Source organism: Ostrinia furnacalis, unplaced genomic scaffold (genome assembly GCF_004193835.3).
Source record: "Ostrinia furnacalis isolate ACB-3 unplaced genomic scaffold, ASM419383v2 OfSCF1409, whole genome shotgun sequence".
Classification (NCBI taxonomy): Eukaryota; Metazoa; Arthropoda; class Insecta; order Lepidoptera; family Crambidae; genus Ostrinia; species Ostrinia furnacalis.
The window spans coordinates 82,188-95,857 of record NW_021131648.1 but is presented as its reverse complement, the minus strand read 5'-3'; the positions used below and the strand labels follow the sequence as shown (position 1 = coordinate 95,857).

The 13,670-nt window shown below is 34.5% G+C and overlaps 1 protein-coding gene across 1 annotated transcript in view; it reads right to left on the bottom strand.

Moving 5' to 3' along the window:
* Positions 1-1,606: 1,606 nt before the first annotated feature.
* Zip89B (Zinc/iron regulated transporter-related protein 89B) overlaps positions 1,607-13,670 on the bottom strand; it is a 38,413-nt gene continuing 26,349 nt past the window's right edge. Inside the window, exons 2-5 of the mRNA XM_028304230.1 lie at positions 4,457-4,710; positions 3,233-3,408; positions 2,729-3,063; positions 1,607-2,480 (exon numbers count right to left, since the gene is read on the bottom strand). Of these exons, the coding sequence (XP_028160031.1) occupies positions 2,428-2,480; positions 2,729-3,063; positions 3,233-3,408; positions 4,457-4,710 (818 nt within the window). The 3' untranslated portion in view covers positions 1,607-2,427. The remainder of the gene's footprint in view (positions 2,481-2,728; positions 3,064-3,232; positions 3,409-4,456; positions 4,711-13,670) is intronic.

Below are 13,670 nucleotides of genomic sequence, written 5' to 3'. Positions count from 1 at the left end.
CTTACTTTAAATGAGAAAAAATCGGTTTCATGGTCGCCGCTATTGGTTTTTTCTTTATTTTGTGTTTCTGCTCTGAAACAAAAAGAAACAAGTATATTTACCACAGGTTAAGACATTATTTTACATTTAATTGNCATGCATGTTGGATACTCTTCAATCACATCGTACGCCTGTATTATAAACTTATGTTGATGACTCGCATGAATCTTACTGCCATGCGGGCAAATTATATCAATACACACTCAATCTGCATTTTAATGAGGAAAGAATTTCTGAATTCAGTTCAGTAGCTTTCCAGTTTATTCATTTTAAACATACAAAAGTACAAACCCTCCTACTTTATGATATTAGTGCTGCTCTCACTGGGCATTTAGAACAAAACATGTTAATACCCTGAAATTAATCATGTTCTAATCTAGTTCTGTTACAGAAACTCGAAAACTTTCATCACATAGCGCCATTGGTAAGTAGTCACCAGGAGCTAATAAACAAGTCTCTCACCAGATGCTGTGCATCGTCACATGCCGAATAATAGTACAAGTTTTACAAAACAATAAAACTTGTATTATTGAGCAGAGACGATGCACAGCATCCCGAGAAGGCCTCCTGGTGAGCTCTCTATGAAGAACTCCGAGCAAGCTCGCCCCCAGGTGACTAAAATGGCGGCAAACGGAAGTAAGTCAAATCAATTCCTATTAAATAATTGCGGAAATGACGTCATTTAAGGTATGAAATGGTAAAAAAACTACACCGGAAGTAGACGCATCTCTCACCAGATGCTGTGCATCGTCTCTGCTCAATAATACAAGTTTTATTGTTTTGTAAAACTTGTACTATTTTTATTGAATTTTTCTCATTTAAGTTTATTGATTAATAAGTAATAAGTCAAATTTAACACTAATATGCATTAATATCGTGACCAAATCGTAAAATTGATCACGTTATGATGATGTGACCAATTATTTTATAAAATGGTGTTATTTCAAAAATCGTTGAACCGATTTAGTAGAAATTTAGTAGGAACACAATAATTTGTGATCATGGCAAGGACATGGAGGGGGGGGGGGGAATGCCAAATATGCCAAACTCTCTCTTTGATGACATTACGGTATAAAGTTACAAATAACAACACCAACTACAAAGTACTTCTACTTAAAAACTTGAAATCGAACCGCCCTTCCGCCACTGTAACGCATTGTAACGTTTTTCAAGACCCCCTCTCCCTCCAGAATGCATTACGTAACACTAGAACGCCCCCTTAGCAACAAATACCACTTCTCACTTTAAAAAAACGCTATTTTTGTTTTCACCCACCAGAATGGGTGATAATGGGTAAAAACCGGGTGTTTACCCAAATCACCCAGTTTTAACCCAATCGGGTGAAATGGGTTTTTACCCACTACCCATCTCTAGGTGACAATGATGCGCAACATTAAGTTAGCAAAACTTAGTTTAATCTGGTTGGTCGTAGTAAAATCTTATTAAAAGTCTGTGTTATAATCAATGGTTTATTATTTACAAACAACGTATAAAATAATATAAGTAATTTACACTTCTGCTTTGTTAAACACACCCCAAGATTTTATTTCGTTAATTTAATAACTTAAATCTTACATAACTTATAATTGTGTCAAAATCTTGGCAGAATATGAGTAACACTGTACTTCAAAATTATCCGTTTTACTTCCGAGTAACTATTTATTTACATTACATCTGCAACTCTTTGTACTTACTTATCTATTAGTATTATAATAATGGCCTAAGTATGTTAACCACATCATCTTCTGTATCACAGACAGTAACAGTCCAATGTTATAAGTTTAAGAAAGTTGAAACTATGTTTTATCGTAAGAAACAATGTTTTTTGTTACAAGAAAGAAGAATAAAGTGTTACTAATTTATAAGAAACTGTTTAAATTTTGATTAGGTTCTGCTACTCATACGGCGTTGACTAGATTGAACATACTTTTGAATATCAATAATAAACTAATTATTATGTTCACCTTGTTTATAAATTAACTTATTAATACTTATTGGATGTGATGTTTCTAGTTTTTGCTAAACTAGCTTTTTATAACTGTTAGACGTTCATACATTATAGGCATAATTAATTATTTACTATACCTGCATATTTTTAGTTTTACATAAAAGGTAAGTTTCGAAGTCCTTCAATTTTAATAAATAACTAATTCTACTTACATTTAGATATGTGCGTCAAGTTAGAGTTCTTAATCTATTTCAAATTCAAATAAAGTAAGATAAATTTGACCGAATGACCTGCCTCTTCCGAAATTAATTGAAGGACTTCAACATTGGAGAACAAGAAAGAAACTTAGCCTTAAATTATATCACATTGTTAAACGTTAAGTAGGTAAGTAGGTACTTAGTAAGTATTGTTCTAGTAACTTTTATGATGGCGAAAACTTCTTATCTTCGGTTGTGGGAGTGATCGTGTCCGCCATGGCTGTGCGAGTGTCCAGCTGAAATCAAAAGAAAATTGTGTTGTAGTAAGAAGTAGGTAGGTACTATGACATTGTAATTTTCCAGCTAAAACGCAGCTTAAAGAACTAGCAAAAATCAATCGTCTGAAAATCATTATCCCATAGTCATCGTTTAATTCCCACAGGAATTTATCGAATATTAACGAGTTTTAACTTAATGTTGGAGTTGGATACTTTAAAGTTTTAAATTAGTACCTAAATTAAAGATTTAATGAACGATATCTTACTTAGAAGCTGCAATCCGAACATAATGAAGAATCCGACGACCGATGCGATGTATTGGAAAATACCAGTTCTGTCGCCCTTCCAGATTTCAAAGAAGATGACGTAGAGCAGTGTTCCCGATGCCAGACCCTGCAGGACCACGGAGTACACGCCCGCAGCAGTGGCGCCCTCACCTCCCACCAAGAGCAAACCAATGCCGATACCCAAAGGAGAGACAATGGCAAAAGTTGTGATGTACACAATCGCCAACACAGTCTTGGTTCGGGTGGCGATAAGTTCTACTCCAATGCAAAATGCTATGACAAGTTTGTGTGCTGAAACAGCGCCCAACATGTACCTGGAAAAATAAAATAAAAAATGAATAAAACCTCTTTTGTAAAATACTAGTACACTGCCATCTAGCGTCGAGTAGAGTAGTTATTAAGTGACATGCTTTGCAGTGCTTTTTTTAGTTAAGCCACTCGACACTAGATGGCGTTGTTAGTATTTTCACGATTTTCACGTACCAAACGTGGGAGGTGCTCGATTCAAGACCAACTGCGAGACCTTCGAATAACTCGTGGATAGAAAGAGCCAGGACGATAAGCAGTCCGCGCAGGGCAGAAGTTACGTCATCACCCACCGGGGGAGGCATGTGGCTGTGGTTATGGGAGTGGCCATGATGATGAGTTGTTTCAGGATCCTGAAATTAAAGAAAATTGCTTAATGAGATTGTATATTTGCATGGTAATGTTGTGAAAATAATATTTTCTTTAAGCAGCTTGATATTATTTAATAATCGAAAATATTTTATGAGGTAGGTCTACGGAAGGGCGCGCGCCACGTCTAAAAAGGTAAGCAAGTTTAGGCAATAAATTCTTTAATAGCGCAATTTGTAGATAGGTATGTAGATATTAATTCAATAAACAAATAAAATAAAATAAAATAACTTTAAGCATTTCATTTGACTCACACACTTAGACTTTTTTATAGCCTTGGGAGATTATAAATAAGATACACTCTTACGAGTATTTATAGTAGCTCTACATTATTACAGTTTTTAAATAAATTATTGATTTATAACAAAGGTAGAGCGTGAAAATATTTTTTTATTCACGTACCTAACAAAATGACTGAAGTTAGTAGCTACCTAAAATTCATAAGTATGACAATGCCTAAATTTATCTGATTTTGTATCAAGATTTTTAAATCCAAATTGCTTTGTCACATGATAGTATCGATTAACGATTGTTTTTATTACGTCTATAGATATATCTCGTTAAATAATACCTGTGAGATTATTAGAATAAGTTTTACCTATTTGCAAAACGAATAAATTTTGCGTTTCAATTCAATTTCAATTTACGTATTTACTTAATCTCACGCAAAACAATATTTTATGAAGTAGGTAGGTATATACACAATGTCACACAATGTCTTTGTGAATAAAGATACTAATTGATTTTATTGTTACAATAATAAAACTCATGCTTAATACTTCGATAAAATGTGAATAATACTATCGAAGATATGGATTAACACTTTATGTACTATCTAACTATTAATCAAACTATCTCTTATGTATCTATTCTGTAGCATATCCTTTGTTAGTAAAAATGTTTTGTTAAAGATAGTTTTTAGTTTTTATGAAAAATAAGGGGGATTACCCATAGTGGTTCATTACTTCAGTCAGTGTAACAAGGTTTGTACAAGGGTTTACAATAGAAGAACTAAGGAATTAGTGTTCAAACCTTTTTTTTAAGTGAGTCTGAATCCACGAGGTCAGCTGTTGAGTTGGTAATGCTTTGGTCGCCATTGCTGTCGGTGCCCGCGCGACTGCGACGCACGCTCAAATTGCGCACCAGTGGCGCCACCTGCCCGTTTTTCCTTTCCCGATGGTGGATGTACATGTGAACTAATTCCTCCACCAAGTACATGATGAAGAAACCGCAGCATGTCAGCAAGGGCGTGAGCGAGAAGTCAAACTCTTGCATGCGGCCGAGACCTGGAAAGAAAAATAGGTTTTGAAGATCTCTCACGATCAAAATTAGACGAACTCAATGAGAACTCTAGTTAATCATGTTTAAAATTCAAAATAAGTAGGACTATAATAAGCACACTAGATTGACTCATACTTTAGCCGAGGATTTGTTAAATGTAGAGTCAAACAGATACGCATAACTTACTTAACGGTAATGGAAGGAAGATTAATGATGTGGTAGAATAAAGATTATTAAATTGTTCTTCTGACTGAGTTCTCAGCTTCAAAGCCTTATGAAATGAACTGTTATTGTACGACATACGTTGAATTTGCCAGTATTTTTTTCAGAATTCTAAAATAAGCTGAAGGCATTTTCCGACTGCATAAATGTGTTGATTTGGTATGTACCTACTTGGTCGAGCATTCTGTACCAATACGATGTTGTTGCGCAACTACAAATGAATGTATGTAGGTAAATACCTACAATCATATTGCTCAAGCGTGGACGAAAATATGAACGTTGACCATTTTTGTTGTTTTTTACGTCTCTGCGTTTATAAGCTCTGATGATATTGACATTAAAGGATATCATATCAAAAATAGCCTTGAGATAATCATTATAATCGTAGGTATTCATAATAATATCAGTAACAAATATGATACCTAATCTGATTTGTCTATGCAGTTAACCTAGACATTATCACTTATTCATTGATTCTAGTTGCTACCAAAGATTAGATATTGATAACAGATTTAAAAGTAAAATGTTATGAGAAACCAGTTGATCATGTGCTTAAAGATGAACAACACAATATTCGTGGAATCATCCTAAGAATCAATCATTCCTAAGAACAGCGGATTTAATACCTATTAAGATATTTTCCTTGTAAATAGTTATTATGTGGTAGTAAATAGTATTAATCCATAAGACACTTTATTTTTCAAATTGTCTCCATCCCCAATCATTTCTCTCTTCAAATTGATTTGTCGAGGGATTGAACCTGATGCTACTTTTGTTGCGTAATGCTTCGCCCTCGAACCGTTTCACAATTAAAATTAGTCACAATACAAAATGACCAATCCGAAGTTACGGATCGTCACACGGATTTCCCTGGGGCGGCTTATTAACCTGTGACCTGCTTTGCGTAATTTCAACCGCTGGAGCAGTGAGGCAAATTACTTTGAGATAACTTAAAAATACAGCTTGTCAGTAAGAAAGCCTTGGAATTACCTAGTATTATACATGTTAGTTACCTAAGTGATACTTAAGTAAGGTGATTTTTGAGCTAAATATACATCTAAAATGTAGACTTGCTTCCGTGAAAACGTGATCTGAAATTGGATAACTTTAGGTAGGTAGGTACTATGTGAATAAATCACTTTGGCTAGACAGTAGTATCAGTTTAGTAACATTAATTAGGTACCTATTTATTTTCTCAGCACAATCGTTTGTTAAAAATATTAAGTTGTAACCATACCACGGGTCCATATTGGCTCACCTAAAGTTATTTACCCGAAATTGTTCTTCCTAACGATTTTAAATCCGAATGATCACTCTTCCTAAAATTTTTCATCCTAATGTTTTCATTCATAATATTTGTAGTGCTACCGGCGATGTTCATAACACTCATGTTTCCGAAAATTGTAATTAATAATATCATTTATGTAAATATATTTAAACTCCTACTGTTTTTTATCATAACACTTTTATCCCTAAACATTACCATAATATTATATGATAATGTTGTGGTCACAGTTCTAACCTAACCTAAACCAATAATTATGAATAGGACCGATTCGTTTCTGGAACTTTAATATATCGTCAAAGAAAGAAATCTAAACAAAAAAGATATGACTTTGAATAATAGTGTAAAATATGGTTATGTTGAGAAAATCTAGAAGAACAAATAAAAGTATAATAGATGTTTATTGCTAATGACATTGTGAAGTTGAATGATTCGGAATTATGAACATTAGAGACAGAGTAGTTAGGAATTGTGATTGTTAGGATGAAAAATTTTAGGAAGAACATTTTCGGACTTCCAATTTTCGGAGTTGAAAATTTAGGTGAACTTTGGCGCACCCCCATACCACTCTACGAAATTAAGTAGGTACGAGTACTACCACATTTTTACCATGAAGTAGAAAATCTTTTTTTTTTAGTATAGGTATTAAAGAAATTTTTGATTTTTCAGGGTAGGTAAGTAGCTCTGATGAGCCCACAACGTTTGACTGGTTGTGATATTGTTAAGTAAGTACAAAGCTTTGTATGATGTTGAGAAGCGAGTTGCATGTCTATAGCAGTCTCTTGATAGTATGCCTACGCTTTTACAAAGTTTCTAATCAATTTTGAGGAAATTGCGATTGGATTGGAGTTTGAAGTCTCAATTTGAGACCAGTGCTGTTCTCAGCTATTAATAAAGCTTCTCGGATTACTTTCACTCATAGAAAGCTCAGGGTTAATGGCTTGCCGGGAACTTTGTTCCGGATATTTGTTATCGATTTGTATGTTCCTCTGACGGGAATAAGGAAGGACGGTTAAATCCAGTACCTAATGGGTCTTTAAAATACCATTTTTGCGATAAATTCCTGTACCAAATGAGTTTTTAGTACCAGCAATTGATTGTTGCTCAACATTGAATTGAATCATGCAGCAAACGTTCAAATTTAACAGTGCCGTTTTGTTGTCTATCCATTCAAGTTCATATAACGATACGTTTTTTTTTGTCGTAAACAACAGAACTTATGGCAAGCCTGCAATGGTAAGAACTAAGAAGTAAAATAAACAACTTGGTTATTTATTATAGTATGTGAAAATGGGTCAGCAACAGCCAGCGTCAATTAGATTCAAGGGAACATTACTCGTATGTGTCAGCCAACCGGCGGCACCTTCATTTCATGGTCCACGCGCGCATGGGCTTGTCGAAATAAGCGGCAAATAACGTATGCGATTATTTAAATGGCTAGTGTTGGGCTTAAGAAAAAGAAGCTGTAACGTCTGTTAGGTACTAAAGAAAATCGCATTCATATGTCCTGTTTCTAAATTGAGATCTTTAGCTTAGAGCATCATGCTCATTTTCAATTCAGAAACCGGGGGTTATTGTTAAGACTTGAGCTAGAGACGTAGCTAAGCAATCTTGTAAAGTAATCTATGGACGCAATAAGACGAGATGAATTTGATTAAGTGCTGTTACAGTGTCTGCAATGCTCAACAAAAGATCGATTAAGGAGGAGACAAAGAGTGAATACTTATGTATGGAAGAATACAACGAATAAACGTCAAAATAAACAATGGTACCTCGCCAAAGGTAATAAATGAAGTCGTAAGTTAACCCTTCTCCCGGCACTTAAGTAAACCAGTTATGACAACTTAGTCCACACACGTGCAGGCGACATGCCAATCACGCGAGATTTACACAGAAAGTTGTCCACAGCTTGGCAATAATTTAATCCACACAGAAATAATGCAAAAGCCTGTCTGTTACGTTTTTGGTGAAAACTTTGAACACTAATTTTAATTGATATGTTACATCGTGTGGTAAAAATAAATCTTCATTTCTCAGCGATACGGAATGTCATTATTATCTAACGACTGATTAGAGCGGCCTAGAATCAGATTTTGTAACAAGCTCAAATCACGTGTGTAACTTGTATCCAAAACTACCGCTGAAACCAGTTACGAATTCCAGAAACTAATAAAAAAATCGGTTTCGGTATCGAAACCCGTTAGCTGCACTGCGCTAATGTCAAGATGACAGACAGACTGACGAAACCACAACAATTACGACGGCTCACATGCGTGCCATTATCAGACGCCTTTTTATCTCCGTTGCAAAACTGATAGCGCAATGCAATCGTTCGTTTGATTCGTACAGATTTGCAACTGAAGTGTGTAATGCCGGGGACAATCCAGGGTACCACTACATAAACCAGTAACCATTAAAAACCAACTGTCTGAGAATACTCTTCTACAAAATCTCAGTTACTTAGGTAAATTAGTAAAGAGATAAGAAAACCACAGATGTGCATTAGATTGAGGATATAAGTTTCATTATGCACTGCAATTTAACCAGTCACCAGTGCATTTAACCGCAGCTCTCTTTTTATCGGATTTTCTACTGAACTCTATAATCCCGGATTTTCCTTCTAGCGAAAGACAAAATCAAAATAAAAGGAAAGAAACCTCAAGGATTATTGCAAGTGCATTGCACAAGTGAGACAGTGCGGGTGTAGTTTATGTAGAGCTATAAAATAAATTGAAATACGACAAGGCAAGTGTTCCGTAGACATAACTTAAAGTTTTCTTATATGTACTTTTAAAGTTAGTAGTTACGATTTTTTGATACACACTTGTATTTTGAACATCACCCACAAAAACTCAGATTACGATCGAGTTTCTTCTAGAAAACAAAAGAAAATATCAATTAAGTATGACAGGCTGAAGAAGTATTAAATATTTACCTATGACTGAAGCTGAAAGGTTAAGTATTGAAGATTTAACAGTTAATTATTTGTTAATGTTTCAACCATAATAAAATGTATCGTCACATTAATGTTTTCGTGAACCTTGACACACTCATAAGCCATGACCGACCACGATTAAAAAGATAAGTACCTACCTAGTTGCTATATTACACATCGTATTTCTCAAGAGATTGCGAAGAAATATACCAAGAACTATTAACTAAAATTAATATTTTAGTTAATGTTTAGTTGGTAAAAGTAGCCCTAACCGAGCTTTTCTTTCAAGGACTTCGTTCGTTCGAAATGAACCCTAAAGTGTGACCTCGAATAGAAGGCGACCTCGGCTCGGGACGTGTTTCGCGCATTTGCGTTGCACACAATCGATGGACCGACTCGAGCCTTCGCTGGAACTAGGAACAGTAACCTTTAAAGAAATTGCACCCTTCGCCTAGACCCTAGCTAGTCATTACTCAAGAAGTTTCTCATAGATCTGATTAACACGTAATTTAGTGCTATCATGACGGTTTTATCTTAGATACCTAGCCACCACCTACCACAGAATATATATGATTTATCTACTGTGTAACTACTAACTGTGGAGTTTATGGAGATTAATAAACTACCCTGGCTACATAACTGTAAAGAATTTTGTATATCATCATTAGGGATCCATCAAGATTCATAGATATCGTAATTGATATTGCATCGTAAAATCGATTTTGGTTTACTGATAAGCGCTGATAGAGGCTTAGCTCAATCTCTCATTAGATTCTCAGTCTGTTGACTTGACACGTGACTTAGCGAAGGTCGTCGACCGATTGTTTATGATTGAAGCGTGAAATGTTTCTTTTAATGAGTTAAGTAATCCAAAGATATGGGTCAATGGACAATAGTTTAGCACACCGAAACATGATTGGATAAGTAATTAACATTATGTTACTGGCAATGTTTACTATTCGTAATGAGATTTTTGACGTATGTACGCTTGAGTATAAAAATAGTAAAGGGGCATAGAGAATAGTAGTTTATCATACTATACAGTGAACGCTTCACTTTGGAACCAACTTGAAACCAACGTCTTTCATTTCAGTGGAAAAACAACCTATTGTAATTAGATAGTTAAAAACATGTTGAATTCAATCTAAATGCTGTCCAACATACAGACCCATGTAGCGTCTAATGAATTGAAAGTTTACCAAGATGTAATAATTGATAGTTTATCATCTTTTTTAAACGAAATAAGTCACGCAATTCCACGATTATAATACATTTGAGATATAACGTAGACTCAATAAATGCAAATGGACATAAAATATAGAAAACGTCGCATGTCTGATGTAGTACGTGACAGAATGAATGGAACTTCATCATGTTCGGCGATAAAATGATTAAGATTCTCGATGCATGATGTTTGTTTCCATTACCATTGGAACACAATCTGACTGGATAATTAATTAATTAAGGCGCAAAATTAAGCAAGAACTATAGACGTGTTCTCACTTGAGAGTTCACGGATAAAACTATTTGTTCATGATTATTTTTGTCAGTCTGCTGACGTAGCGGCCAACGCCCTTGACGCGATATTCAGAGTTCGAATCCCGGGCTGGTCGTTTTAGAAATTGTTTGCATCTAAGTTTATTAAACTAGACTGAGTTGACCCATCAAACTTTAACCGTAACCATAAAGATAACTGGTGTATTTTGTATGGAGTTTGACAGATTTTTGTTAAGGTCAAAGTAAAATGGTGCCACCCAGCCTTAGAGGCTGAAGCTTCCGAAAAATCCAATGCCATCCAACTTCTAACACAAAAATATAGTTCTAAAAACAAGAATGTGACAAAATTAATGCGACGCTTGATCACGCTTGGCCCGTTACTTATATTAAATTTGTTTTATAAAACAATATGTGACCAAGAAGTGAGCAAATAACATAACTCCTGTGTAGCCAGGATCTACTAGCTTGACCACTAATAAAAACCCAACCAGTAAAGGCCCAGTTTTATCTATTATGACCTTATGGTACTCATGTAGAAATCTGAAAATTAAGGCACATCAACTACTGTTAAACACTTAACATCAATGACGTCATTTTCATAATACGTAATAAAATGCGAACAATATGAAAGGTGACAGCAGTAGTCTATAAATTAACAGGAAGGTAATCAATTTCCACGGAGGCAAATAATTAACATAATTAATGTGGATGTTTTCCACATGCTCTTTGTTCTGGTCTATTGACAGCTATAGACAATACGGTGGTAACTCCTCAAATTTAAAGCAGCTGTTGAAATAAATTTCAATTACGGAAATTATTTTAACGAGTTGGTAAAGATGATGACATATTATTATAAAGCTATACCTACATAATTATGTACGAGTACATACGGGTACATATTATGTGTCTTATGAAGCTGGAATAAGGGGGTTTTTGCAACAAAATATATCTTTTCCTATTATATAATGAAATAATTTTTGAATTTTAATTGAAACTGAACCCGAGTTCATTAATTATAACGATTGTTATTTTGTTAAGAGTACTTATGTGTATATTTCACTGCAAAGTGGTTTTATAAATTGGATTAATAAAATGACAAAAACTTTAATGTAATAAGTTATTATTCTTGGGAAAACTAATGAAAAATCAAATGTTATGCACATAGATCTAAGTTGAAATATTTGTCTATGTAACAAAATGATTAAAATTAAATACGTAATAGTCTTTAGTTTAATATTAATTCGTTATAATGCCACATTCAATTAATTACATAAATAGATTTGCTGGTGGATAAAATAAGATAAAATGCTTAGCTCTTGTGTGCCAATGAAACTGTTCAAAGTAATAAATTATTAGAATGATAAAATAAATTATTTTGTGTAATAATCACAAAGTATTTTATAACAATATACCTACCAGAGCTTTTAAATTTTGTAAGTTACTTGAATGCACTAGTTAATTTCTCTGTTATTTTAAAATAATCTAACGTAACTCTACATCATTTACACAATGTTACATAACGTATTTGTTATGGTTAACTTTTTAGACTCGATTAAACGTAAAAAATAATAATTTCCGATGTGAGTGTTACACCCCAGATTGTGACCGTGTGCGACATACTTTTACTCAGTATCGATTCATTGCATAACTTATGTACATTATTTGGTAATTTGTACTGGACTGAGCTCGTCATATGCCTTTCAAAAATTCAGTAACTTGATACTCAATTTGCCCTCGAGTTAATGCCGAATGATATTTGATTGAAACCGGTACCCAATTTTTACATACTTGTTTGTAACTTACATTCTCTTACCTATGTATTCTTAAGAAGATTGTTTCATATAAGTACTCAATCTCATACTTAAGAAAAATCTGTAATAGGTTACGTTGCTTTACTAAGCGCAACGACTGGATTGATTCGCATATTTTTTCCACATGTAATCGTTGAAAGAAAATACCCGGAAAATCGTAAGATCTGAACACTGAATGGAAAATCCACGCGGGTAAAGCTGCAGACAGAAGCTAGTTAATTTCGACTCTACACTGTTTTTGACAATGTCCCTTACAAGCTGTCTCATTCGCACAGCAGTCTAAGCCTTTTCAAACAGAGTGCACATACAATTGGTAACATTATTATATCATAACGTCTGGTACAAAGCTTCGAAAGAGGAACTTACGCAACGCCGCCCACGCCTGACCTTGACACTTCGAGCGCTTTGACTATCAGCCCATTACCACGATTGGGTGGTCAAGTGCGCAGTAGAAGCGCAATTCACGCAATAATTTATTTATTTAAACTTTAATGCCAATTGAACATAAGGCGAAGTTAATGCACCAAAGCATTATAATCATCATCAGTTGGTAATTTAAGCTATATTTATTTGAGATATGTATAAATTAATTAGCTTTATTTCGTGATGTTAAGAATTTGAGGAGTTCTATGAAGTTGTAGTTAAAGCAACTCTTAAGTTGGATTTTTCTCCTCTTAAGAGAGTAGAAAAATCTGCAACTGATTTTCCATAGAGTTTAGATCCGAGATTAGTGTAGAAAAAGCATACCTAACTATACAAATTATCTTTTATCTAAGTAAGTAATAAATAAATATTCAAATCTAATTTCAGACCTTTTCCTCTTAAAATTACAAGGAACTCTATATTTATGTAATTAGACAAACAGCCCGTAGAACCGGCATCGCGACTCTAATAAAAGTGGAACTAACGCCTATCTCGAAAATAACCCCACCTTTATTACGTAAACGCAAACGCAACCTATCGCTCGCTGATCGTTTCCCTAACTCTCCAAATTCGCCCTTATTGCTAGAGAACTTTTCAAGTTCGACAGATATTATCGCTCGACCAGCCACGATCGAGTTACATAATAGTCTGGGTATATGCCTAACGTTAAGTTAGTGCTAATAGACAATAACGCCCGTATTCCAAACATTATTATTACTATGAGGTCTCACAGTGCACGTGGACGCACGGGGTGACACACGAACAAATCACAGAGCTCTATTCAACGCCGTG